The 26,801-nt window shown below is 49.2% G+C and overlaps 4 protein-coding genes across 4 annotated transcripts in view; 2 read left to right on the forward strand and 2 right to left on the reverse strand.

Moving 5' to 3' along the window:
* Positions 1-614: 614 nt before the first annotated feature.
* LOC120846357 (PHD finger protein 13) lies at positions 615-3,524 on the forward strand. Its single transcript, XM_040218094.2, has 4 exons — positions 615-817; positions 1,132-1,178; positions 1,558-1,759; positions 2,948-3,524. Exons 1-4 carry the CDS (start codon positions 769-771, stop codon positions 3,256-3,258), a joined length of 609 nt encoding a protein of 202 aa, XP_040074028.1. The 5' UTR covers positions 615-768; the 3' UTR covers positions 3,259-3,524.
* A 4,223-nt stretch (positions 3,525-7,747) lies between these two features.
* On the reverse strand, positions 7,748-11,075 carry LOC120846358 (nuclear pore glycoprotein p62). Its single transcript, XM_042289364.1, has 8 exons — positions 11,000-11,075; positions 10,462-10,556; positions 10,230-10,370; positions 10,001-10,040; positions 9,076-9,393; positions 8,236-8,347; positions 7,980-8,046; positions 7,748-7,878 (listed from the first exon to the last, which is right to left on the reverse strand). The coding sequence occupies exons 2-8, from the start codon at positions 10,553-10,555 to the stop codon at positions 7,796-7,798; spliced, it is 855 nt and encodes a 284-aa protein (XP_042145298.1). The 5' UTR covers position 10,556; positions 11,000-11,075; the 3' UTR covers positions 7,748-7,795.
* Positions 11,076-11,835: 760 nt separating this feature from the next.
* On the reverse strand, positions 11,836-15,006 carry LOC121832872 (DNA excision repair protein ERCC-8-like). Its single transcript, XM_040218096.1, has 6 exons — positions 14,618-15,006; positions 14,456-14,557; positions 13,642-13,835; positions 12,968-13,116; positions 12,507-12,700; positions 11,836-12,153 (listed from the first exon to the last, which is right to left on the reverse strand). The coding sequence occupies exons 1-6, from the start codon at positions 14,788-14,790 to the stop codon at positions 11,871-11,873; spliced, it is 1,095 nt and encodes a 364-aa protein (XP_040074030.1). The 5' UTR covers positions 14,791-15,006; the 3' UTR covers positions 11,836-11,870.
* A 244-nt stretch (positions 15,007-15,250) lies between these two features.
* The window catches only part of LOC120846360 (ubiquitin-protein ligase E3C), a 31,943-nt gene continuing 20,392 nt past the window's right edge, over positions 15,251-26,801 (forward strand). The window contains exons 1-10 of the mRNA XM_040218097.3: positions 15,251-15,526; positions 15,647-15,719; positions 16,240-16,293; positions 16,370-16,444; positions 17,442-17,555; positions 17,854-17,960; positions 20,351-20,591; positions 22,537-22,680; positions 23,691-23,882; positions 25,787-26,121. Of these exons, the coding sequence (XP_040074031.1) occupies positions 15,654-15,719; positions 16,240-16,293; positions 16,370-16,444; positions 17,442-17,555; positions 17,854-17,960; positions 20,351-20,591; positions 22,537-22,680; positions 23,691-23,882; positions 25,787-26,121 (1,328 nt within the window). The 5' untranslated portion in view covers positions 15,251-15,526; positions 15,647-15,653. The remainder of the gene's footprint in view (positions 15,527-15,646; positions 15,720-16,239; positions 16,294-16,369; positions 16,445-17,441; positions 17,556-17,853; positions 17,961-20,350; positions 20,592-22,536; positions 22,681-23,690; positions 23,883-25,786; positions 26,122-26,801) is intronic.

The following is a 26,801-nucleotide window of genomic DNA, read 5'->3' on the forward strand; positions in this document are numbered from 1 at the left end:
AGCCTGTTTTACGACATAATTGACTTCCATCAGGTTGGCCGAGCTCGTCACATGGTTCTATACTTCGTTTCACCTTATGTGCGAGCGAAGGCAAAGCTGGAAGCGCGAGCACGAAAGCTCCGTGCGTTCAGGCTTTGCTCGAGCGCGCGAGCTGGGGAGAAACGCAAAAAGCGCTGGTCTCGCGCTTCTAGCTTTGGCTTCGCTCGCAGATAAGGTGAAACGAAGTATAGCCTCCTTTTTATTGATTTTTCACTTCCTTTTCTTTATATATATAAACCTTGCTTGCGGTGGATAAACTCGGTACCAGAGGTATTAGTATAATAATAAAAAAAAAAAAAAAGTTGAGGCGTTTTTATGTTTCTTTTTTTCTCCAGTCTCAGGTTAATTCAACGTTAGTAGGATTTATAGTTCTGTCAATTATCAATGGTTCTGACGATTCTGTACTACGACAGAAACTAGTTTCGATTTTAAATTCAAAACATCCTCTGCCAAAAAAAAAAAAAAGAAAAAATGAAGTACGAAATTACGCCTCGCAAGTTACTTTTGGAACGTACCATTTTGAAAGTGGGGGTTTCCTTCGGCGGACTGCCGGACTCCCCTCAGTTTTCCACAATAGGTGAGCAGCTCCCGTGAAGCGCTGAATGCTGGGAAGACTGCTCGGCACCCCGGACTTTGCTGCTGTTTCGTCTAGTGTTCCCCGCTGCGTGTGTGTGTCGTTTCTGAAGGAAGACAAATGTTTTCGTAATTTCTCGGTTGACCAACAATGTAATGATTATTTCCAGCGGGACTTTGGCGAGTATGGAGGGGGAAGTGAATGGTAGGTACCCCCTCATTCCCTGGCTGAAGCGCACGACCACTGGAGTTTGCTTCTTTTGGCTCAATCTGTCGAACGGTTCCAACTGTGCCATTGGCAATTGTGCGGCTACATCTGCCTCGTTTTAGCTGCAGGCAGATTCCCGGAGCGTTAAAGTTTATCGCCGACGCCGAGTCGTCGACTACAAATTCAGTGGTCGCTGTGGAGCAGAGCCCGTTTGGGGTGATAGTTGCTCGGGGTGGGAGAAAGACGACATGAGCGTCCATTGATGCGATTCCCAACTCATCGTTTTCTTTTTTTTCCTTCCATTTTCCCAGGAACCAAGGCACTCATTTTCAAGACGGAACGCTTCAACTCGGGAACGGTGAGTTCTCCGCGTTTCACATCCACTTGTTTCGGCCGAAACACTTGCGTCGAACACCTCGCGTCGTTTGGAGGAAGTCCTGTCTCCCCCACGCTCAGATGACATTCTCGCCTCGCGCCGTAGCTTGAACAAAAAGCCAGCGTTTTACAGCGCACGGACACGCTAGCGGATCGAGTCCCGATTTCATACCTCCCGTGCTCGAGCCGGTCGAAGCGTAGCGCCTGTCGCATTGCTGCCTTCGGACGATCTCGGGTGCCTCCCAGTCACGGCGACGACCGCCGCCATGGATGCTTCGGTTTCGTCGCCGGAGCGTCGCTGGCCGCTTCGTTCGCTGGCGTGTGATCGTAATTTCTGCGTTTCCGATTTGTTCTCTCCGCAGGACGAGGCGCCACCGAGGAAACGCCAGCGGACTTCGGAGGATTTCATTTCGTTCTGCAAGTTCATCCTCGAGTACGAGAACTATGAGAGCATCAAGCAAGAGGAGCTTCGCGAGAAGGCGGCGAGTCCGTCGGACAGCTCGGCGGACAGCGTAGACAGTCTCAAGCAGCACGCCGATGTCTCCGATGGCGACGCGGCACGAGGTAGGTTGTTCTTTTCACCGCATTTCTTCATGTCGTTGAACGATAAACCGCGACGGATAGAGGATGCTACTGTTTATGCTGGTTTGTCGGCTTCGCGCCATGCTGATCGCTGATGTTGCGCCCGTGAGGGCGATGACGTTGAAACGCTTCCTTGTTCGCACGTCGTCCGTGAACGCGCGCATGATGCCGCTGAAGGACGCTACGGGCTTGACTGCGCTCGGTCCTGGAGGTCAGAGTTACGCACTGGTACCATCGAAGAATTTTCGGGTGTGTTCCCATTTTCTGGGGGCCGCTCGGTGCAGACCTGACTTGTGTGCAGCCTTGGAGCCCTGTGGTACACATTGTGGGTTGGAGTGTATGTTTGAATGCTGCAGTGGCACACTGCTGTCATGTGGGCGGTGGAGTGCGCAGGCTGCAACTTAGTTTTGTGTGGAGATGTTGCTTTAGCAGACGCCTGTTTGCTCTCAAAGCTAGATCTCTTGGCAAGTACTTGACCTATCGTGAGGTCTTTCCCTAGTGTCTCCCTCCCCATTGTCCTTGTGAGGCAACCAGTATGGCGTGAAGTGGCACGATGCCGGCTTATCAGTGCCCCACGTTTATTAGCGGTGGTTGCCGAAGTCCCGAGGTAGCTAGTTATTGCTGTCTCGTCGGTCTGTATGTTCTGTGCCAGCCAGCGACAAAATATACGAGTAGGATTTCAAACGTCCACATTAGGGTGGAAGCGAAAACAAAATGCCGACCCCACTAGTCTAGAAAGTCTCTGTGTTATTAGGTCTTCCTTGATTTAGTTTGGCCCTCCCACTTCCGAATGTCGGCTTCACCAGTTATACCGTGATGCAAAATCAACAGCCATCAAAAATTGAGCCGTCAGGCAATTCACATTTTGGAGAGTTCCTCCTGACTACAATTACGAGTTACCCTGAGTGTTCTATAGGATAGATAACTGCTGGGGAATGTGGGCATCGCCACTCACGTAGATTGTATGTTTCATACTGTAACATGTGATGCAGTCCTAAGATGCTACTGAGAGAGGTAAACAATATACCAGTCACGTCAGCGTGTAATGCCACATGGCAGCAAGCATAAGCGGGTCACCTTTAGATGTGGTGTAGGGCAAGTCTCCGAGCGCTGTATACGTGCCTGCAGACAGCAGCAAAACCGATTGCGTGGCACGATTTCTCTCCCCAGGGGACGCCACTGAAGAGGATACGGCGGAGCCGGGCCCTCTGGGCCGCCGCGGAGGCAACATGACGGACGAGGACTCCCACGACCTGATCACGTGCTTCTGCCTGAAACCCTTTGCGGGGCGCCCCATGATCGAGTGCTCGGAGTGCCTCACCTGGATCCACCTGTCGTGCGCCAAGATCCGGCGGAACAACATTCCCGAGGAGTTCACCTGCCAACGCTGCCGCGAGGCCAAGCACACGACGCGGCGGTCGCAGAGGATACGGGGCGGCGGCGGCACCCCCACGCCGCAGCGCCGCCGGCCGAGCACGTGACGCCAGGTGTCGCGGCCCGCCGTCCTCGAACCCACTACAACAGCTCTAGTCTCTCCCGTCGACGTGGCGAGTGATCTCGCGCCCTGTACAGACTCTGCTTGCGCGGGTGCTCTGCCTTCCTCCGCCGTCGTCTGCTCCTCCTCGTGACTTTGCGCGGCCGCAAGAGCCGAGGGGGGCGGACCGTTTCGTCGCGGCTGTGGAAGTCGTCGCTGCAGGATGCGTGTGTGTGTGCAGTAAAGGCTTCCTCCTTTTTCTTGTTTCGGTAATGTGTGCCTCTCGTGCGTGCGGCGACTACACCATGTTTGTGGCCCGGTCAAAGTGGCTTCCTGCACGGTCTGCTGTGAAGCGACGTGGAAGCCTGCGACTGTGGAGTTTGGTGTCGAGCGTCGAGGTGTCGTCTTTTTCCGACGCGAGAATTGAGCGAGTCTGGTCCCGTGCTGCGACCCAAGGTGGGGTACGTGCCGGTGTGCCGCGGCGCTCTTTCTCTGGGTTGGACGACACCATTTATGTTCCTTTAGTCCCCTCACTTTTTGAACAAGTGGCATACAAAAGGAACATCCACCTTCATAAAACGAAATGCAAATATACAACCGTTATCGCAGGTCTAACAGGTTAAGAACAGGAGAACGAGCTTCTTGCACAGAGCCTTTTACTTTTTCCACTTAAGCAGACAATGCTGGAGAGGAGAAAACCACCAATCCTGCTACTCTAAACCTGCAACAGACTATTGTGTTGAGAAAAAAAGGTTGATGCCACAGCAAATACATTGGGGTCGTTTCTGGAGCCATTGTGAATGGGTATAACGTATTCCAGTTGCCTGTGCCCAGTAAAAATTTGATTGATTCGTGTTAATGGAATAGGGTGCAGCTCGTATGGGTGATCGCTGTGAAGAAAGACTCCCTAAGAAAAGGGTTGTCTAGGTCCTTATTCTCGTTCTACTAGAAGGGGTCATGGCAGTGTCCCTTCTAGCAATGTCGCAGGTTAGTCTATAGCTATCCATAATATTTGGGTCCCTTTGGAATCGACAAATCAGCTTGCACTTCTTGCTTTACGTCGACTCGTGACCTAGGTGTGCAGGCCGATTTGGCTGTGCAACGTAGGATTGAAATCCACAAGGATGCCACACCCAGTAGCCCATGCCTCCGCAGCATTGCTCACATTGCACTGTGGGTGCTGTTGGTGGGTCTAAAATTGTTCATAGGAGACTCGTTCGATTTGCCTGCCCCTCCTGCAACAGTTTCCATTTTGTGTATGTCTCGTTCGATTTAATGCTTTTCTGCACTAGTGTCGGCTGGTGCGAGCAAATCGAACAAGTTCAGTGCCAATTGCTGCATTCTTCAATATACGAGGTATCTTCCCCAAAACTTAAGATATATTAGTAGAGAAGGGCACTTGAAATGAAGAACTGATTCGTTCCGGATAATGTGAACTGTAGTAAACGTGACCGAGAGCACATTAATTACTTGGAATTTAGTGGCGAACATCTTGATGCTCAATTTGGTTGACACATTCCAATGGGAGTCTCGTAACCCGTCGTTAAAATAAACAAAGTTAGGTTTCGTCCACGTGTTGGACGGTGGCTGTGTACATTCCACTCGCGTTTAAGCCAATGTGGGTCAGCGGAGGTGCTGGGAGTAGATGAAATTTAGCTGTTAATCGTTTCAAGAGAGGGTCGCAAGCAGTTGCAGGTTGATCTGGTGGCAATGCAATGTGTGTGGGTCACGTGGTCGTGGCAAAGGCACATTGGCACCGATGCTTTCGCAAATGCAACTTTTAAAACTTTTTTTTTTACGCTTTAAACATTTTAATGTCGGCGTTGAGTAGTGCAGAGCCTATATTGATGACTGCCTACAAACCCCCCCAGTGGAATGTGCCAGCTAAAAGGAATATCTTAAAAACCGATACTCTTGGTCCGATTTCTACCCGAGTGAATGCGGAGTGCAAGTTCGTCTTTTCTTTTGCAGGGGTTGTGGCAACGTCAGAACGCCGAGCTCCGATTGGCTGCGACCGAAGGATAGTGGGAAGACTTCAAAGCAAAACTGCCTCGAGGTCTACCCACTATCCTTCATTCAGAGCCAATCGGAGCTCAGCTTTCTAACGTCGCCACAGCCCCTGGAAAAGGAGCGGACGAACGCGCTCCGCACAGGGGGTACAATGTCCAGCCTGTTTACACCAGAGCTCCTTGTTTACAAACACGAGGCATGTGCACCGGATTCTTTGTCTTTCACGATTGAGCGCGGGGCAAAGGTTGGGTGTGACTTGCGCCTAATTTTTTATCCGCGCTCAGTCGCCCCTCAACAACCTGGAAAAGCCTCTGTGCCGGCGAGGTAATGCAACCTTGCCTGCCGACACTGCAATAGCCCGGTCCGAGGAAACACCCGAGAAAATTGCCACGACCGTTCCGCATCCCGGTCGCCAGGAGTCTCTTTGCTCTGGACGAGGGAAAAGACTTCCCACTTTCTCTTGGCAGCCGTTGGCAGTTTCCCCGGCAGGTAGGTACCCGGGCGAGCTACCAAAAGCTCGGGTACCATAGTGCTCTCTTTTTGAAAGCACTGCGCAAAGTATTTTCGAAAACACAAAAACAAAAAGTGTCGCAAACATTTCATTTTATACCAATCTCCGATCCTGTGTACTGCTCAAATCGTGATGATGTGGCTTGTGGGGCAGATATGACGGCGCTTACTCTTGCTTTTGAGACGTTTACGAGCGTAGCTGGGGACGGAGCTCGCTTGCTCATCTGACCCTGGTCAAATCGCACCTAGGGATGCTTCTATCGGGGAGGAAGGGAGGGGCTGCCTGTGCCCCTGTTGTAGAGGGCTGATTCAATTGACTTTGCAAGGCCGCTAATTTGGAGTCTCTAAAAGCTGGTTTACTCATTTGCATTCCAACTGTGACCGCCGCTGCGTTGCAACCGTTCGTTAGTGTTTACGAAGAGATAGCACACCGGCGTCAAGCCCTGCAACAGTTACGTTCCGTATACATATCCTATTTTGCACTCGTCGTTTTTTAACCATGATCTTAAAATGGCTCCGACAAGGTTATAAGCGATAGCGCATAGATTTGACCATGCCGAGGCTGAAAAAGCTTCGGCCCGCAACCGACAAACCAGAAAGGAGGAAACTCTCCCTCAAAACCTCCCCCCCGTGGGGAGTAGCCGAGACCCACTAGTGTGGGGAGAGAAGGAATGGAGAGAAGGAAACCGGAAACTGTTTTTCTGGCCAGCAGAAGACTATTCTCTAGGTGGGCCTTTAAGCAGTCAAGCAGTGTTGACGCATCAGTCACAATCAAATGGGAATGTGCGAACCAGCCTTTAAGGGGCCCTGCAATCCTATTTAAGCGTCTACCTTTTTTGCGGTTTCCACGTCTCTTGGTGTTCGGGCAAGCCAGCGGGCACGGAGAGAGTAACTAAATATCAGCGAGTCATATTTTGACCGGATGATGCATGAAAGCGCGTAGAACGTGACGTCCTTGGTCCTGGGCTTACTACTGGTCAGAGCCGCTAAAAGCTTTTTACGCGAAATACAAAATATAAGTGGCGCTAGCCGTTTATAAAAGTAGTTTTTGTCCAGCATTTTAGATCGGAAATTAAACAAATGCTGTTTATAAAGTACGGAAACAGGAAACGACCCGTTGACATACCTGCCACCAAGCGGTGGTAAAGACGGCGCATACTAGAAAGGTGTTGTGGGATCAGGTACCGACGGGCAGCGAGCGTAGAAAGGTCCCGGATGTACGCAGCGGCGCTGCAGTCGAGGATCCGACCGGTTCCGAGTGTTCCGAAGGCCTTCGGCGAGCAGCTTTGTTTGCGGTTTGGCCCTTTGGCGGTATGGCAGCGCAAGTTGGCTGCCGTTCTGAACTGATCTTTACCTCGTGTTTGTTTTCGTTTGTGGCCAATGAAGTGTCGATGCCGAATTAGTGTTTAATTGCGCAGCAAACTGAATGAGAGCCGCCCTGGCTGCCCTCTTCATACAGACTAGCCAGAACACGCTTTAGTGGCGCCCTCTCGCGCCCTCTCGCGCCATCGACACGGAGTGCAGCAGCCCTGAGCGCTCGCCGAGCTCACTGCCCTTCCTCTACTTCACAGCCACTCAAGCAACCAAGGACGTCACGAAGGAGGTTATTTTTTGCTTGTTTTCGTAATTTTAATTTGCTTATAACTTTTAAAATAAAGCGAAATTCGAAAAAAGAAGTTTCATTAAGTTACTACGTTCAGTGCGCTCAGGTTCGGTGCAAATTAAAAACCAGTAAAAAAGTCCTTGCAGGGCCCCTTTAACGCGCACCTCGTGACAACGATGCCAAGTGCAAGCTTTTGCTCCTTGTAAAAGGCAACTTGCCGAGTCGTCCTATTCCTGCCGGTCTCGTAGGAAGATTTCGTGCCGCGACGGTGCCCCGTAGCCATGAAAACCCTGGCAAAAGAGCGATTCATTCAAACACTGGAATGCAGCAAGGGTACGCAAGGCCCCGAAATGAAAGGCAAGCAGAAGCGAGGTTAAAAACACGACAAGTTAGAAAAGTTTATTTCGAAAGAGCGAACGAGTCAGCGCCGGACGAGCTGATCCACGTTTCCTCTCCGCTGTTGGCAGGCCCGCTCCAACTCTTGAAGCTGTTTCTGCAGCAGTCCTTCAACAAAAGAAAGAAAAAAAGAAAAGGTTTCTTTGTGAACTATCCTTTTTCGAGGTACTGCAGAACCTATGTGTATGGCTAGAGATGTGTCAACTCACCCGAGTTATGCTGCACCCAAGACAGTGCGTCCATGTGTGCATTGAGGACCTTGGACACCTGATTCAGCTAACAACAAAGAACGAAAGAAAAGGAAAAATAAGGTCAGTCCAGGTCCTCTACACCTCATTTCACATTGGCGAAAGCTATGAGCCCATAGGTTGTTTTGCAGGTTTGTTTGAGACTGCTCACGAGTGATTTGCAGGCCATTTTGTCTCAACAGCATTTGATGGACTATCCCGTGGCAGACCAACTTACAGGTTTGTCTTGGGCCACCGCTGCATTGGCTGCATTCAGCTGCTGAATGATGTCCTTGATGTCCTGCGACATGCACCGCAGCTGGGCATTGACGTTCTCGGCCAGGTGGTACCTGCAAGGAGTAGGAGTGGGAGCGGCGTCAATGGCTGAGAGGCTTACCCACGCGACGCTGCTATCTGGTTGGACCCGTCGAGCGCTCGGGTTTCGCTCTCATCGTACGAGGTTTGTGTCAAGTGCTGGCACAGCAGCCTTGTTGCGCCTATGAGGTGTTAGCCAAAGCCTCATCGTAAGCTAACAAACTACACACGGAGTGTCGTACCATTTCCCTACGGCCCAACACTACAAGTAACATAAATTAGTGCACTGGAGTTCCCTCCTTCCTTGCCCTCCTCCTCTTCACCCCTCCCAGAGTCAAATGGCATTGCCATAGGTTAGACAAAGTTTTATCTTTGTCTACCTACTCTTTCTCATCCTCACTGCCTTTCTGAATTCCTTTTACCTTTCTTTTCCTCTCTTTTAATTCTCTACCAGAACAACCTTTTCTTGGTTCTTCATGACACCCCCTCCCAAGCAAACTGCACATGAAGCGTTTATTTGTCTGTCCACGCTGGAAACGGCTTGCCGAATGGCTCTTTTCGCCGGGGGAAATCGAAGCAGCAGCCGCAGCGAGCGGTATTGAGCCTGGTGGTGCTGACAGCAGCGAGAAGGCATTTGTTGCCACTTCAGAACCACTTTCGATGCGAGGGCAGAACGACGTGCGAACCACACCGGTTGGAGTCGCAGATCAGCCACCATACCTTTACTTAAACCGCAACAGACTATACGCGAGGGCAGACGCACGTGTGTTCGCGCTCCAGGTCCGCATGCTGCTGGACAGACAGCCCCGGCGTGGCCTGGATGCCCCGCTCCAGGGGTTCGAGCAGCTCCTGCAGCTCGCCCTGCTGGGCGGCGATGAAGTCCAGCTCATGGTCGAGGCGCTGCTGGTCCAGCTTGACCCTGTCCACAAGGTCGCTCAGCTCCCCGATCTTCTCGCCATTGGCCAGGAGCAGACGGTCCCAGGCGTTCACCTGGGTCGCCTGATTCACGAACGTCGCCTCGTGCTCCTCCAGCTCCAGCTTCCACTGGTTCACATTCTCCTCGAGCAGACGGTAGTGCATCCTGCGCGGAGGTGTGGCGACCTATCAAACTTTTGTCGAAACTCGAGCTTAGACGGCAAAATCTGACGAAGATGGTGGATAGTATTGGCTATACCCTTTGTATCGGGCAGTAGCATAGTCAATGACAAGGTGAGGATGGCAGGGAAGGGCTTCAGTTGTCTCGCCTCCAGTGCAAGCGTCTTACCTTCGATTACGGTTTGGCGTCTGGTGCACCTAGAGCATGCGTGCGCTACCAAAACACGGCAAAAGGCACAGAGTGTGTGCTCAAGGCTGGGCGTTCTCATTCTGTCAGCGACTATAATAATTCTCCTGGCCTCCAGGATATGTTTGCAAAGCCAGTCTTCTGGATAGTGTACCTAAAAATGCTTAGTTCTTACATACTGCATGGGCGTCTCGCAGATTCTGGATCCGCGAGGCTTTAGATCTTGTCTGTTGCGGCTTTGAAGAAACTCATTCGTGGGATCGACATACTCGAGCAATCCGATCAAGTCGACAAAGCTCACACAGTGGTAAAAGGCCCGTGGCAACGACACATTAAGCAGCGATGGCTGTTGTCTAATGCGTGCTTGTCCCCGCGGTAAATAGCAATTCCTCTAGGTTCTACTTACGGAGAAGCTGAAGAACTAGTCGTTGGCTGTGTCAATGAAGCTGTAAAAAAAAAAAAAAAAATCTTATTAATGACAGACTAAACCGAAGACTGCTTTAACATAAGTGAAATCTAGAAAATTCGTGCGGTAAAAAGCTTTCCATCTTCATTTGAAGTCAACAATGTCTCTTTACCACAAGGGACAAATTCATGAACGGATGGATACTTTTAGTGGAGGAAACTTAAGTCACCTGCGGCTGTCGTGGTTCCAAAGAGAGACGGAACGCTGGTTGCAGGCGCCGATGTGCTCGCAACCGCTGTCGCAGGTGCGGTCTGGCCAAACGTGAACGTGCTCGCTGTCGCTGGAGCGCTTGTGGTCCCAAACGAGAACCCTAGCATCAAAAATTAAACGAGTAAATTCTGTTTATACGCGACTTCAAATAGTACCACGAGAATCAAGAAGTGAACAGTAGCGGTGCTGACCAGTGGTACCGGTGGTAGCTGCAGGGCCGAGAGTGCTCGGCGCCGGTGCTGCTCCAAACGTAAAGCCTTTGACCGTGGGAGCATGGGCCGCCATCCTACAGGAGGGGAAAAAAAATAAAGAAAGAAAAGAAGCAAACGTTTTTGCATAGTTATAACTTAAACCGATACAGACCTTGAACTGAGGCGAGCTGTCGTTAACTGCGGTGCAGTGCTTAAACGTTGCTTGCTTCCTCGCTTGGATTCAACGTTGCCGTTCTTAAATAATTAGGGTGCTCGCATGCAGGATTATTCAAGGATCATAACGGAAGTTTTTGGGCCATCGAGACAAGTTAATAAAGGTAGGAGCGGTTGAAGTCGCTGGAACGCCAGGTACAGCTACAAACGTCAGATCATTTGCGGCATCTCACATCTCGCGGGTTATATATGTTCAAAGAGTAAACCAGTAGTGGTAAATTGTACCACGGTACTTTACTGCGGTCAAGCTTAATCTTTTTGTAAGTATAAGAGTGTGTTTTGAAGTGAATAAATGAACACTCACGTTGGTCTCTACGAGCCCGCGTTGAAAGATGGTAAATACGTAAATATGAGACTTAGTAGGGAAGCAGGGAAGCGACCGTCCGCGCGCATTTGGCACCCTGACGAGGAAAGCCGCTAGCATCACGTTGGCGCTAACGTCGCAAGCGTTTGTACGTTCTTTTTTACCCGGCATATTTAGGTTTATTGAGCATAGCATTTAAATAAACGACTGTTTTGCAATAAAAAAAGAAAATTATAAGAATCAGATCTCTTATCGTTCTAATCTGGTCACGATTTTATGCTTCCTTGTCTTGGGATTGATTGACACATGAATGTAACATGGGAATCTCAATCATTTATTTTCTCTCTTACATCCTCCCACCATTTCACTACACTTTCACCAACATTCTTTGTGCTAAACACTCACCTGTCTTTTAATGTCACAGTGGTTGCAGTCAATATCCAAATTGCAGATGGGAAAGCACACCTGCTGTGGGAAAAAGTTACTGCAAGCACGGAAGAGCACATTCACCGCAGACACGTCTAGTCGGTAGACAGTTTTGAGACTCTTTGACATTGGTATTTGCAACTTTTAGCTATGGTGGTACCGTGATGTAAGAGTTGCGCTCCCTTGCTTCTGGATGATAGGCTTCAGAATAAAGGTAATTGCCTACACCTTCCCGACGTGGAAAAATGAAGTCAGGCTCTAATACTGTTCGTATATAGAAAAACTAGAATTACTTACGTGTCGCAGACCCAGCCTTATACTGCTGTTATACGACGATCATCCAGATGACAGCCATTTTGATAAGCACCAGTGTGCCCCTACAGATCGTGAAAGTTGCAAATATCACTTTCTCAAGCTTTGATTGCTCATTGTATTACAAGATATTTCACATTTCCTCGTCACTGCTCCACGCATCGGGCAGTCCGTCTTGGTGATCGTCCATGGCACGCTCTTTGTCAGGATTTGCTGTCCAGCACAGGATAGTGTGGTCCATTGCACCACTGTAAGCTTCTAGGGTCAAGGGACAGAGCAGCACACAGTTGGCTTGCCCGAAGTGAGCCCCTTTTAGGGAACTGATGCCACCATCATCACGAAAGTCCATAGCAAGCAAACGACGTCCTGATGGTACCAAGATCACTTCGGAAGATATGGCCATCTGCACGGGCCTCCTGGTGGTAGAAGACAAGCAAACATAGGAGTTTACTAAGTTAACTTTAGCATATAAACTGTCTAGCAAATAAAATACCCCAGGGTAATTGTTCTGTTTCAGATTCTGGCAGTATGTGAAAACAACAAGCTGTGGAAGGATGGGTAATTGTTCTGTTTCAGATTCTGGCAGTATGTGAAAACAAGCAGCTGTGGAAGGATGACCGCAAAACAAATAAAAACTACATAGAACAAGTCTTGTCAGAACATGCTAAGGGCATCCATTCAACATTTAAAAGATTTAAATCTTTACATTTATCTCAAAAACACTTTGAGTGAATTGTCTGGAGGAGCAAAGTAGCTAGAGGCAACTAACTCATTGGGCACAATGGCACCAAAGAAGTGAAGTTCACGACGGCGCGCAATGTCCCAAGCTCTGAGACGATTGTCAGCACCGAGGGAAAAGAGCACCAGGCCATCTGGAAGGAAGGCTAGCGAAGTGGCTGCGCCACTGTGGCCCTTCAAAGCCGCGAGGGCGCCTCTGGCACAGCGAATGTCCCAGAGCATCACCTGCATGGAAAGCTTGGCGAGTCACTCCACGGATCAGTGTTGTGGCGCGGTTCCATTTCCCACAGCGAGTGGGTTACAGCCCAAAAACATGTGACAAGAAAGTAGGGCAGTTCCAGATTGTGCCATCTATTCCATGTGTCTGCTTTTTCCCTCGCTGTCGTCTGCTATCAAGGTGACCAAGAGCCTTGACACGAGAGTTATCTCTGTATCTCATCCTTAATTATGATCACTTTTCAATAACACCGGTGGAAAATAAATCATGCATGCCTTGTTGTCCTGAGAGGCCGTGGCCAAGAGGCCGGCAGCCGATGGACTCCAGCGCACAGCTAGCACTTTGCCTGAGTGTCCCCTCAGCTCCTGGCATGTGATGCCGGTTCGAAGGTCGGCCAGGGTGACCCAAGGTCGTCCTGTTCCCACTAGAACGACAATGGCTAAGCATTAGGCTAGGCTCACAAACAGTCTCACACCAACAACATGTCATTTAAGGACAATGGTGAACAGAGAGTCCACACAATGACAGTACCCTAAACCTTTTACTTGCAGATACATTTGGTAAACAAATATTAGCCAATTCACTGCAGGCAATAAGTTCCAAGTAAGCAATAGATTAACCGAGTGACCAAAGTTTAAAGAGCAGCTAGCTTCGACCTCAAGGCTTCTGCAAAACACCCCGTCGCATAGCTGATCTTTTTTGTAAATCAAAGTGGTATAACAATTAGTCATTGTCTTTAAGATGCACAGAAACAAGTCGCCTGGTAGCATCCCAACCATGCCTTGAATGCTAAATCTCCTACCGAATTCCCTTGGTCGTACACGGATTTAGAAGTTCAATCAAACTTATTTCTGTCCAATAGCCACAACCTGCCGATCTTAACCGTTATTGCAGAGCAGTTGTCACCATGTAAGGTGAGTTCCACCTCCAAGCACAGTGTGCAACTCACAAGCAACTATTGTGGGCTGTGCCTCCTCCAGATGGTGGCTGTACACCTTGGCACCCAGTCGAAGGACCTCAGCCACCTTGAGGGCGTTGGCGTCCCACACTCGCAGCTCCGAGTCCATGCCGGAGGAAGTGAAGAGGCCCGTGTCGCATGGGTACCACTGCACCGTGGACACTGCAAAGCGGTGGGCCTCATTCCTGCGACAGACAGCGTCCTTGTCATTACGGCACATCTCACAGACTTTCCCGAGGGGTGTCCATGGTCGTATATGCCAATACGCCACAGCTTGGGGCATGCGGAGTGAAAGCTTGCGTTGCAGATTCCCGGGATTCTGGGCTTAATCCCCACTCCTACCTCGTTTTGATTAGGATGAGAGTCGTACTGGCGCGAGATCATGCATAACTTCTGCGTGATGCACGCATTAAAGACCCCAGGCTAGCAGTCGTACTGCACTGGCAAGAATTATCATCTGCATTGGAGATACCAGGCACCCATTGTGGCTGGCTAACTTCCCAATGCCTGAACATACACAAGCACTCTTGTTACTAAATAAAAAAAAAAAAAAAAAAAAAAGCAACACCACATTGCATTTGTGTTTCTGTGCAAGGTATGATGAGAGAGGCATGACTTCTCCAGTGCTCCCAAGAAAAATTTGTAAAGGAGGGGAACGGAAATATCCTCTCTTTGCTTCGGCACTAATCAAGAAAAAGGCTGTGGAAATGTGATATGTGTGCATTCCTTCGGTTCCAAGTTTTTCAACTGGCGACGAGGATGGGATCAGAGTGATCATGGTGATGATGATGGGAGAAAGACCTGCCTGTCTAATTTGCAGACGACCCGACTGGTACGCTTGACTCGATCGTATTCAGAAAACAGATCGTGGACACAGAGACCGCCGTCGGCTCCTCCCGACAAGAGACTGTAAAGAAAAAAAGTTTTGGCATGATTGAGGAGTCACTTCGTTGTGAATAAAGCTCACTATCTTCCTTCGACGGGGTCCAGGGAGAGACAGTTGACGCCCGAACTGTGCGACTGTTCGAGGTCTTGACACCGACTGAGTTCGAGGTTCTGAAGTCGCCGCGAAGTTTCGGCCGCGCGGAACGCAGTCGGGGATAAGAGTCCGCATTCTAGGTTTCGACGCGCGCTCAGCATGATGATCTTCGGTGGCAGTGGTCACAGTATGCATCGATAAGCTACGGTGATCGCAGCAGACGAAGCATTTTAAACCAACACCTCGATGGTACCCAGTGATGGTACCTCACAAGCACAAAACAAAACCCCACACCAACTTGAAGTTGAAACAGTTGACATTCGCGAGTCGCGACTCGCGTACGATGACGCCATGAGGCCATGACGCTATGACGAAAATGCAAGAGCCATATAGCTCACATCCGGAACCGTGTCTTAAATAAAAAAAATATATTTTTAAACACTTTTTTAAACTAGTCAGGTTTTATCACTTTGTATGAAAGACGCTAATTTAGTAATTTCATATAAAACAACGTTATTTTAGTACAATCAAATGACACCAAGCGCTGCAACATAACGTCCAAAATAAATTGACTTTGTCTTTTTTTTTATCCATTACCATTATTAGTCTTTTCTTGGGCTTGGCTTGGTTTTTCGGCTTGCTGTGCTGACTTGCAAACATGCTTCTCCTTGCTTGCGGACCAGCGCTGTGCATCAGCTGCGCTGTGTACAGATCATCCGTCGCAGCTGTAGGAAGTTCCCGACTTGAGCATGTTAAAAAGCACCAAGGGCTTGACGGACAGACTATGCTCCTTTTAAAGAGCCGTTAGTACCGTTAGCGTCGAAATAACGGCGAGCAGCGATTTCCCGCAGAGTGTTGCCCGAGATCGACGAGGGGATGCTGATTTTTCCTCACAAGGTTGGCGTCGCTTTCATTGATTGCGCGATTCTCGCCGAAGCGCCGGTTCTTTATTCTATATTGTATTTTTTTGTGCGTAGTTGCCTTGTCGTGACTGCTTTGTTTTCGTCATTTTCGCAGCCTGAAGATGTACAGTTTTGAGGGAGATTTCAGGCAGAAACCTGAACAGGCTCTCGGTGGAGCCAGCCGCAAGGTAATCTTGTTAGGGGAACTTCTTGAGTGTACTACGAACTATCGGGGTTTCGATCGTCTTTTGTGCACGCACTGTCTCATTAATACTCCATAATCCATTACCTCACAACGAGAGATATCCCGACGAAGTTTTGGAGATTTAAGGGGTCTTGTCTCTCAAGTCGAACCAGTGTCATCGGAGGTGGGTTGGAAACGTGATTAGAATTGCTCGGTGACTTCAAGAATGTTCTGGAAAATCCTTGTCCGCCTTGTTCCTTCGGATGGCGGTAGATTCAAACCTTCGTGTGCTACAGCTGACAGTGTCTGGCACATTAGCTCCAACATTAGTTGCTACTATTTTTGTCTCAACATCACTGTCGGTTTGTTTGGGGGGGGGGGGGGGGGGGGGGGGGCAGCAATCTGGGAGTTATTTTCACCTTCGTGTCATTCCGGGTGAATGCCCGTGCGCTATCACCTTGTCGACGACGACTGTAACATGCCGGACTCTCTAATTGCGCGGTGTCCCGACTCAAACCTTTCAGGTCTACCGCGATGACTTGCTCAAGAAAAGTGCCCTGCGTCGACAAACCCGCGAGGTGGGTAGATCCCGTCGTTCCTGAAACATAATCTTTAGAGGCATGAGGTGCAAACGGGTTTCCACAACACCCGCAGGAATACCGGAGGCAGCAGCTGGCAGCACTTCGCATCAACGCCTGTGTCCGAGGCTTTCTCAGCAGGCTACACCAGGTCTGTGCATGTCTTTTCCTCATACGTAACACCACTCTTAAAAAAGGAGGTAGCTCCAAAAGGAAAAGAGAGCTTGACAATTGTGTTTCTGTGTTGTTCAAGTTTAATGGCGACACGAGCCAATTAGGTTGAGGAGCTGTGGTTATAGACGGCTGTAAAACGCTATCTTGTCACTCTTCACACATGTAAAGCTCGTGGCAAGTCCTTACAAATGTTCACATTCGTAGAAGCATGGGAGCACTCTGCAGGGAGTGGCGGCATGGCATAGCGGTGGTGTCATTTGTCTACCATGAGCCAACATCACACTATTCGTCGAGCCCTTCGGGGCTCTACAAGTAGTGTTATGTCGCCAAGATGTAGGCCGACTATTTGGCTCTTAATATTATTTTAGGGCTGTTATTTAATGCGTATGTTTTACGGATTTGACGTAAAACTACACGGGAGTCACAGTCACGTGGTTTTCTGAAGATCTCCAACAAAAAGGGTCAAGCAATCAAACGAAGGGGACTTCAATATTTCTCGCCTTGCATTCAGTCCAATTTCGCTCTCAATTGTGCACCGCTTTTTGTAGTTGCAACGGAATGATTCCGTTGGCTGTCCCCGTTTCCACCTTGAGAACCGCAGTGAAGCAAAGTTTGGCTCCTCACGATGTGTTACTGATTTCACCCTTTGTGTGGCAAATTAGAATACTTGTATCTGTATTCTAAATCAGGTATTTGATGTTTTTAAAGGCACGCACATTTCACACGCAAAAATGCATCGTTCCCCCCCTCCCCCGACAGCCAGACCTCATAAGGACTACTTCGCAAGGCATACAAGCCGTGCACAAAGTTAGATTTTCTTCTCAAGGTGACGGGTACAGGTGCAGTCATATCGAGAACACTTTTTCACCACGCGGTTTCTTTTTTGGCCGTTGTCCTTTGGCCACCGAAAACGATCATTTGCGTTTGTCACTCGCTTCAACGATCGTTTCCGCGTCCCTCGGCCGTCGTTCCAGGCTCGCGAGCTGCGACGCGAGTTTGACGCCGCCTCGAGGGTGCCCGGCGACCTTGGGACGCTCCTGCGGTCCCTGGCGTTCTTCTACAACGCCGACCTGGACGGTCAGCGCCTGGTCAGTTAGACACGACGGTCGAAGTTCTACGGCATTTGGAGCGCGCCTTCGACTGGTTGTCGACCGGCGGATGTCGCATTCTCGGCGACGGGGTCTGTCAAGCTGGAGAGCTAACCGCAGCAGAACAGGCGTCTACCACATCCACCGCCGCTTCTGTACCTCCCCCGGGATCACTGCAGGCAGCAGCATGAGACTTTTATGACGCCGTCACACCAGTCGGAGACGCGCTTCATGCACCGTAGTTCCGCCCCTGCGAGGGCGGCTCGTCCAATGGGAGCGCCCGGTTTCTCGCGTTCAGGTCTGGCTGAGCCAGCTGGTGCTGAGCCGCAAGGAGCATGTGGCGAGTCAGGTGGAGGACCCCGTGTGGAGGCTGCGGATACGGAACCTGCTGGCTCTGAACACGCTGTGAGTGGGAGGTCGCCAGGAATGCACGTCATACTCTCTGTCTTCCGAGTTACATGTGTCTACAACGAAAGCTTGCACGCCGGACTACAACTCCGGATGATGTCTGGTTTACACTGTCAGCACTTGTGCAAGCAAGGTTACTTCTGGAGTTGCGCACTCCTCCTCCGGTCAGATTGAACAAAAAACCGCTTTACCAAAATTTTCTAAAAAAAGAAAAAGAGATTTGTATTTGTGTTTTTAAGTGTGATATAGTCTGTTTCAGGTTTCAAAGAGTACTGCAATGAAATTCTAGTGCCTATCTTACTGTCTAAATGTCGACCATGTTCTGGCCACACCGCAGAGACACCAATTTGTGAATGGACATTTGGGCGAGTCGGTAGTAGTTCATAGTGAAAAGCAGCGTGACTCGGACGAGGACGAAGAAGAGAGATACACTGGACGAGCACTTTCGCTCTGAATTGTTTTTAAGCGCTTGTCCAGTGTACAGTAGGCTCGCAATAATTCCAACTCGGATATTTCATAGTTCTGGTTAATTCAAACAAATTTTAAACTTTTGGTTGTCCCGCTATGTTTTTATTATATTCATTAGCCGCTTAATTCTAACGGCATTTTCATGTAATTTATACTTTTTTCTCTTGGCCCCGTTAAAGATTTCCAGACTTTGGTCAAAGATTTCTGGAAGTTGCCCTCTGACACTTCTGAAGTAAAGAACAGAAAACCGATTTCGCCTGCGTGTCCTAGTTGTTGCGTAAAAAAAAGATAAAGATTGGCATTTCGGGCACCCCTCAACTCACTCCCAGCCTTCAGGGTCACACCTGGTCCCCCTCCAGTTGACATCATTCGGAGTGCCGTGTAGCTTCCCGTGTGCTCTCTCGGAGGACGCTTCCTCTCCCTCTCTCCGCTGACATTAGCGGGTTTTATGCTGCAGCTTAGAGCCGAGCGAGGTCACATAATATTTTCTCCGTAGTTCCTTCGGCTGCCACTTGGGGCTGCAGGTGGGGGAAAAAGCTTGACTTTTGCTTTGCAATTATGGAGCGGACTCGCGACATTTTTAATGAAGGAGGTGTTTTCTCTATTCTCCGGGACACGATAAACAACGTAAAAATAACGAGATGCATATTCTTTTAATCATAAAATCGTTGCACCGCCCCTTTAAGTGCGCTTCTTTCCGAGCACCAATGCACTGCAGAGAATCCAAACCCGGGGAGCTTTCTTCCGCTGGTGTTGCTTCTCCTCAGTGCACTGGTGCTCGGTGAGAAGCGCACTCAACGGGGCTCAAGCAAGGGGGCACACTAGCTATGAAAATGGGCACCACGCAGAAATTTCCATAGCAACTTGCGCGGACGCTGTGACGTGGTGGCATGGCATAGGTTTGCGTCACAGCGTATGCGTAATTTGCTATGAAAACTCGTGCATACCCCGTTTTCATCGCTCGTGTCCCCCACTTAATGGTTCACATTAGACAACTTCTTGTCCTGATGAACAAGCTCAATTTTGTTTTGAGTTGTCATGCACTGTCTAAACAGTCCACGATAAACAACATTTTTGAAGGATAAATAAACTTGCGTCATACTACGTTTTACACATGTTTCATGTGTAGGCATATCTGCTTATGATCAATAGGCCTTTATAGAGAAAAGCATCAAATATTTTCTTTGTATGTTGCAAACCATAATTTTATCTTGCATCATATTTTGATGAATTTCGGATAGTTCTAACTTCTGATAATTCAAACAAAATTCGTGGCTTCCTGGAGTTTGAATTAATGAGCGTCTACTCTATCTCTCTTCTTTGTCCTCATCCCTGTCGCACTGTTTTTCATCAATTTTTGTTTGAAGAGACACTAAATCATTATTTAAAACGAATAAACCGATTCTTGAATATTATTACGTTGAACTTCCCTTAAGAGCAGGGCCGCTCCGCGGGAGTATGGACGTCGCGCTTCGAGGATACGTAGGCTGTCAAACTCTGCCGAACCGAATTTCCCTTCTCTCTTGCACCTTTCCAAGTACTGCAGGGAGCCTCAACAACCTCTTAAAATCTTTTACGAAGAGAGAAGACCCTGGTGCCATCCGTCGAGTAGCTGTGGGACACCTTCAGTTTCCGCGTATTTCCCATCTTTTTCAAGCATCGTCCTTTCTTCCTTGGCTCGAAAAACATTTGACAGTGTGTTAACCAACCGTTTTTCATAGATGGTACGCACATTTTCCCTCGCAAACACCGCGAAACCTTCGCTCTGGTGAAATGCGGTTCCAGGGTCACCTCATAGATGGCGACGGCGCGTCATCTCGTCGTAAGAGGTCGCAAGAAAACTCGGTCGTGAAGTGTATGACGGGGCCTTCAGACGCGAGCGCGCTAACCATCGTTAATCCAGGCTGGATTCCCCGCAGGGCGCTGGCCCGCGAGGGTCACCCGACGGGCCCGTCGCTCCGAGTGCTCGAGGTGTTCGGCTCACCCGAGACGTACGCCAGCGGCGGGCGCATTTCGGGTGACACGGCGACGGCGCTGTGCCCGTGGCTACAGCAGCTGTGGCTCCACTTGGCGCAGCGGTGCCACTTCTACTCGCAGCTGCGCAGGCTCCTGGCGACCAGGGTTCCCGATCCCGGCCCCAAGGAGGAGGGCACGCCTCAGGTCAGGCCTCGGCGACCTTGCACGTTTGGCGTTGAGGATAGAGATAGACCGAAGTTCTGACCGATTTGAACGATTTGGGGATGTTGGAGAAACTGACATACGTGTGCAGTCCAGGCACTTAAAAATATTTTAAAGTTCAGTGTCCCTTTAAAGACGGGGTCTTTCGTACACCTTAGAGGTAACATGGAATATGATATTTGTTAAAAAAAGCAGTACTGATATTTGTGTGTCCTTGCTGCCTTTTCTTGCCAAGATAATTTTCATGTAAATAATGAACTGCAGGACTTTTAATGGGTTTGGGGGATTTATATGAGTAATTGTTTTTACATTATTTTAGCACAATAATAATAGAATCACTTCAAATTTTACAAAATATCGCCACCGTTAATGAGTTTAGAATATGTTCACAAAACATATAAATTAGGAAATGCTGTTTTAGTTCACAAAAGCTCAAAGACGGAATCCGAGTCAGACATCAGAAGTGTGTATGTGTTTTTAAAGCAATGTGTGATGCATTGGGCTGTATTTTACATCCAGTGTCTGAATGTTTGTCTATCTAGAGAACGATGTCAGAGTTCTCCATATGCTAAAAAGAACACAAAATGTGACCTTTCTGGAAAGATTATGGTTAAAGGGTGCATTTTTCTGATCGTGGCGTTTGTTGGGGTTGAGTGCTCCGCATGGCGAAGACGCACATGCAGAGCACTCAACTCTAACGCAAACGCACAGCGCTTGCATTTGCTTCTATACACAATACTAAAACTGTCTAGTAAGGTACAATGCCATACTGGCTGCAGCACTACATTGGGACAACGAAAAGTGCTGTTTGCACTTTTTCGGGCAGCGGTTCTCCTGCTGCCCGCTCAGCAGGAGAACCACGGGACCCTCGCCAGAGCGCTTCCCATTTCTGCCGTGGGAGGGCGAGCAACGAGCTGGAAACGCGAATAGAAAAACCAACCAGGCACAACGAGCGAGCGTAAGAATCGACGAAAAGCTATGCTGGGAGAAGCAAGAAAGCCGACGATCGCGTTGGCAAATAGTTTGGTGTCAGGCCAAGTCGGGTGCCTTGTCATTCACAAGGAGCAGGCTCTCATGCAGCTTCCTTATTTGATGCATATATGCGTGCGTCCGTGCGCGGCATGCTATCAACACTGGTTGAAGCTGCGTGGCGTGGACGGCACCACGAACACGGAGCTTGAAATGGGACGTCTGTGTGCGGTGTTGCAGCAAATCTTACTCGCTGGCTTTGTCTGAATCAACCTTTACCACTTGTGGTTGTGACGCTCCGAGTGGAGCTGGTTCACGGTGACCTTATTTTAATGAAGACGGACTTTGACCATACACCTTTGACCTTACACTCCGCAGTTACATTCCAGGATATGGGGCGTTCACTGACCGCGCAATCCCTGAATGGTTGCTGCTTGCGTTAGCTTTCCAACTTTTTTTTTTTGTCTCTACAAACTTTTTTGTAAGAACTATAACAAAGTTTCATTCTGTTATCTCCATCATTTTTCTTTTGCACGTATGTACCTTGACTTCGGGGTCGTGGAAATCGGGAAGGAAATCCGCAAACAAAATAAAGCGTCTTTCCCTCCTTCGATTTACTTTGTCACGCACGTTCTCCTATCATGTCTGCGGCTGCGTCATTCTGGCAGGACGAATGTTCACGGATCGCAGAGCCCGCGTCGTGGTATTTGTAGGGATAGGCGATCATTTGATGTTTTTTTGGAAATCAATATTCTGCCAAAAAGTGGGGTGGGCAATAACTCGGAATATTACGGTAATCACTGACCTTAAGGGTAGGTCTACTTACTTGATAAGTCTTTCACAGTTTCCCAGTTGCAAGAGTTGTTGCTACGAAATGTAGGTCACTCGCAGTGTTTGCACATGAAGATCAAATATACCAGTTTTTGTAGTTGCAAAGACTTCGTGCTTTTCCGTGCAGGCCTCGACACCGATGGCACAAGCACTGGTGGATATCCTCCTCCAGCCATTGAACTCCTCGGTGGCCGGCGGCAACGAAGGCGACTGGTATCGCCGCAAAATCCTCGAATCTTTACTTGCCGGGTTGCTGGGAGACTGTCCTCAGGCAAGTTGGAACACGCTCGAGTCGCTGAATGCTTCTAGAGTCCGGCACTCTCGCCGCACGTTGTGAAACAAAACGGAGCTCGCTTATTGGGTGTCTGTGGCCACCGACGGGCTGTCGTACACAGACGTCGGATTAATCTCCTGTTATTGCGGTGAGGCGTTGTCATTCATTTTGCTTTTAACACCTGCCTTTTTCTCGTGAAACAAGAAAGAAATGTTTTCCCAGGGCAGAAGGGGCTTCTATTTTGCCTGACTCTTCAAACAATGCAGCACCAGTCACCCTGACTCTTCTCCTTTGTCATTCGCGATGTTTTAAGTAGTGGTCATTTGCATTCTAGCTAAAGATGGCTCTCTTATCTGCTTTCTTGAGCGTTCAAGATAACTTCTGTCAAAACTGTCAGTAACAACCTAAAGCATGGCACAGATGGCTAATTCTTCAGCTACATGGGTAATTGCATACACTGGCATCTTGAGAACTCGCATCCACCATTTAGTCTACTTTTTGCGTACGCAGGGAAGTAACTGACGTACGCCGCCGGCCAAAAGAAAGACGTCACAACAGCTTCTTGTGCAGTTCTTTGGCCTCTGCTGATCAGAAAAGCAAAATTTCGCGTGGCTTAAGACCTTCCGTCAAATGCAAAGAAGGTACAATAGCCTTTGACGGGTTTCTGACGAGTGGTGCTCGCTTTTAGAATTTAGTGAAGATTTGTCCCCGCTAAATTTGGCGGGAAAATTGCGACATCACATGACATGATGTCATGACATCATGTGACTGTGACACTGATCTTGTGACACCATAGATCACATGGCACCGTGAAGTCATGTGATAATGTGACGTCGCGCATCATGTATTGCTGACGTCACCTGACAGCACGTGACACTGTGACGTTTTGCGGTCTAACCAACACGAGTTACAAAGGACCACGGTAAATAGAATGAAACCACTATCAACCATTGCTTTAAGAGGGCAACCAGTCTCGGCCATGAGCACAACCCGTCTCGTCTCACCAGGTGGTGCGACTGGTGTTGCCCGCGCTAGAGTCTCGGTGGCCGGTGCCGGGAGAGCCGTTCCTGAGGGCGGTGCTGTCGCTTCCTCCGTCGGCGTGGCTGCTCCAGGCGCTGGTGCGGCTCTCCAGCCCCCGGGAGCCCCTGTTCCTGCCCGCAGTGGCCCACCTCACACCCTGCCTAGGCCGGAAAGGAACGGTAATCTACCCTCGCTCGGCCGCGTATCAAACTCTACGGCATTTTTGAGTGAACCCTCCGCACCTTTTATGTTGCGTCTGCATGCCGTAGCGACCGAAGCAGGCGGCACGCACCTCTTATACACCTAGTTCAATTAGGCTTACAGGGGATAATACGCCCAACTTATGTGGTAAAATTTGTTAGCTTCTGAACGGTAAATACCGTTACCGAGTGCTTTTTTATGCTTATGCAGTCGAACCCAGATATATTAAATTCAAAGGGAATCGTAAAATAGTTTGATATATCGATACTTTGATATACAAAAATTTGAAATTTCCGCGCGTCTCTGCTAATACCGAAGGCCGCGGCAAACGGAACCTTACCAGATAGAGCCACTAAGAGCCGCTTAATACAGTAGAGCTTAGTTGGCGAAGATCAAAAACACCGAGGCGTTTACGCGGCCGTGTTTGCGATCGTTTACGCCTGGCCACGACCTCCACACAGCGCCAGCAAGAAAATAATTTAAAAAATGAAAGAATGGAAAAAGCGAGCCACATAAAGAGAACTCTCAATCCATATAATAAAATTAGGCAAGCAACAGAAAAGAAACCTCACTAAATTCAGGCAGCAAAAAAAGAAAAAAACGGGCAAAGCAAAAACGGCCAAAGGAAGAGGTAAACAAAGACAAGGCGTTCAAAGTGCGATTGCTCAAGCGTTGTTGTCAACTCATCACACTCAACTTGGCGAAGACTTTTTTTTTTTGGCTTTCAGCGGCGTTTGGAGAAAAAGCGCACGCTACCATTCCCAGCAGCGGGCACCCCCTGCCCTCCCTACGCGCGCGTGCCCTTCCCCTTGTTTTTTCCAGCCTCCTTTTTTTTTTTTTTGTTTTACAACTGCTCTTCTGCTAGGTATCCCTGTGCACGTATGCTGGCTTGGCGGTCTGCCAGCCCCGCAACGCGAGCTATGTGTTCGCTGCCGGTGCAATCTGACCCTTGGGGAAGCCACGGGCCCAGTTCACTATGTCGAGTGTCCCCGCTGTGGAAGTTCGATACAGAAAAACAACGCTCCTATATTTTTACGTGTGATTTTCAAGAGGATGTTTGGACTGTTCGGTATAAGCAATAATTCGAAATACCCGGGTGTGATATAACCGGGCTTGTCTGTATACATATCACGTACGTCTATCGCGATAGTAAGAGAAAAAGTCACATTTTTCGCAAACAATCTGCGAACAAACGAAAGTGCTAGCTGTAGCAGGGTCGCGCAATGCGGGTGGATCAGTGCCGTCACGTATTTGAGGACGGAGGTGCGACGGGGTTATTTCTCATAGCCGTCGTGGTTGGCATTGTGGATACCACTGACGACCACCACCAGTGTTTCATGGAGTAGGTGGGTAAGTGCGGTGGAAGTCTCTAAAACAATCCAGCATTGCGTATAGCAACTGGATACTGCCAAAGTGAGATTTTGCATAACGCGAAGAATGTTTGGAAACGAGTCTTTTAAGCAGACGGCACGAAGGTTCTTCCTTCGTTGCGCCACGGCCGAGGAGAAGTTCCGACTTCCCTTTCCTTTTGCCAAGAGGGGAGAGAAAAAAAGTTTTTTTCCTTCACGCGCGCGGCGACGACGACCCACTTTGCAAGGTGTCGCCCGTAAAGTTATCGCTTTAAAACAATTGAATTGCTGTAATGCTATGACAACAGTCCTTGGTTGGTCGCTGAAAGCCCCTTCCGCTGGAAGTATATACGGTTAGATCAAAAATTGTGTGAATTGGTTTCAGATATGATAAAAAAACTTTTTGGTGTCGACGAAAAATATTTTTAAAATTTCAACAGCTGTTCCTGAGCAGTTTACTTCGTGGATGGCAGATCGAATTCAAATACGATATTTCGCGGACACGCAAGTTAATATTGTCTCTGTCCTCGCAGCTCGTTTCTGCGGGGGGTGACATGGAGGACGGGGACTTGGGAGAGATGTTGGACTCCAAGGACAGCAACGGCCAGACGGGACAGGAGCAGACGCTGGCCGAGGAGGTGCTGGAAGACGCGCTGGCACGTCTGGACAGCCCCGAGACGGTCTCTGTGCTGGTGGAGGGTCAGCCCCACAACATGGAGCCCCTGTGCCAGCTCGGCTGGGCCCTGCTCCTGATGAGGCCCATGGCCCTGCACGAGTGCCGTCTGCTCTACACGCTCGCCTTCATGCCGAGCTTCCTGCGGCGGCTGTGGCTGGCCCTCTGCGACGCGCGGGCCCCTTCGCTCTTCACGTGAGCGGAAGTCCGGCACTAGGGAGGCTCTAGGGAGGGTGGGCGCTACTCAAAACGTGGAGAGCGTTTGCAATTTGATGGCGGCGCCTGAGGGGGAGGATTCGAGAAAGGATATGCGCCAATCTTGCCTGCACGAGAGCAGGCGCCCGCTCTGTTGCAACTCTGTTGCTCCATGCGCCTTTCCTCCTCTCGCCTCCCATTGCAAGCAACGAATGCCTTGGTGCAGCCTCTCACGCTTCCTTCTCGCTCCGAGAATTGCAAACGTCGAGAGACGAAAGCAGGGTTGCCAGACAAGCAGCAACGTCCAAGATGGTGGAATTTACCATTTTTCGCGTTAAAAAAATACTTAACCTATCCCAACAAAACTGGTGGCTATGGAAACATAATCATTTATACCTTGCGTAAATTATTCAAGCACCTTAATGGGCTCTTATGACCCGAGTTAGGAAATAAAACGACCCTTTGCCCCATAGACTCCCAGCAAAATTTAGCAATTAAATGGCGTCCATGTCCCGTGATCCCCGATCTAGCAGTTGCACCCACCCTCACTTGAGCCTCCCTATCCGGTACCTTGTGCCGTGTTGCTCGCTACGGCAAGGTTTCCGTAACACACAAAACAGAAAATTACGGCAATGTTTTCGTAACTAAAGAAACGTGGAAATTACTGCAAATTTTCTGTA

The sequence above is a fragment of the Ixodes scapularis genome, unplaced genomic scaffold, assembly GCF_016920785.2.
Source record: "Ixodes scapularis isolate PalLabHiFi unplaced genomic scaffold, ASM1692078v2 PGA_scaffold12__126_contigs__length_90152505, whole genome shotgun sequence".
Classification (NCBI taxonomy): domain Eukaryota; kingdom Metazoa; phylum Arthropoda; class Arachnida; order Ixodida; family Ixodidae; genus Ixodes; species Ixodes scapularis.

Excerpts from the sequence above, each read along its gene's own strand:
- LOC120846357 (XM_040218094.2), top strand. The coding sequence starts at position 769 with ATGATTATTTCCAGCGGGACTTTGGCGAGTATGGAGGGGGAAGTGAAT. Across the intron at positions 1,179-1,557 it reads AACGCTTCAACTCGGGAACG|GACGAGGCGCCACCGAGGAA; the intron begins GTGAGTTCTCCG and ends TTCTCTCCGCAG. Across the intron at positions 1,760-2,947 it reads CGATGGCGACGCGGCACGAG|GGGACGCCACTGAAGAGGAT; the intron begins GTAGGTTGTTCT and ends TTCTCTCCCCAG.
- LOC121832872 (XM_040218096.1), bottom strand. The coding sequence starts at position 14,790 with ATGCTGAGCGCGCGTCGAAACCTAGAATGCGGACTCTTATCCCCGACT. Across the intron at positions 13,836-14,455 it reads GTCGTCTGCAAATTAGACAG|GAATGAGGCCCACCGCTTTG; the intron begins GCAGGTCTTTCT and ends TGTCTGTCGCAG. Across the intron at positions 12,701-12,967 it reads CGGCCTCTCAGGACAACAAG|GTGATGCTCTGGGACATTCG; the intron begins GCATGCATGATT and ends CTTTCCATGCAG.
- LOC120846358 (XM_042289364.1), bottom strand. The coding sequence starts at position 10,555 with ATGGCGGCCCATGCTCCCACGGTCAAAGGCTTTACGTTTGGAGCAGCA. Across the intron at positions 10,041-10,229 it reads TGGAACCACGACAGCCGCAG|CTTCATTGACACAGCCAACG; the intron begins GTGACTTAAGTT and ends TTTTTTTTACAG. Across the intron at positions 8,047-8,235 it reads CGGTGGCCCAAGACAAACCT|CTGAATCAGGTGTCCAAGGT; the intron begins GTAAGTTGGTCT and ends CTTTGTTGTTAG.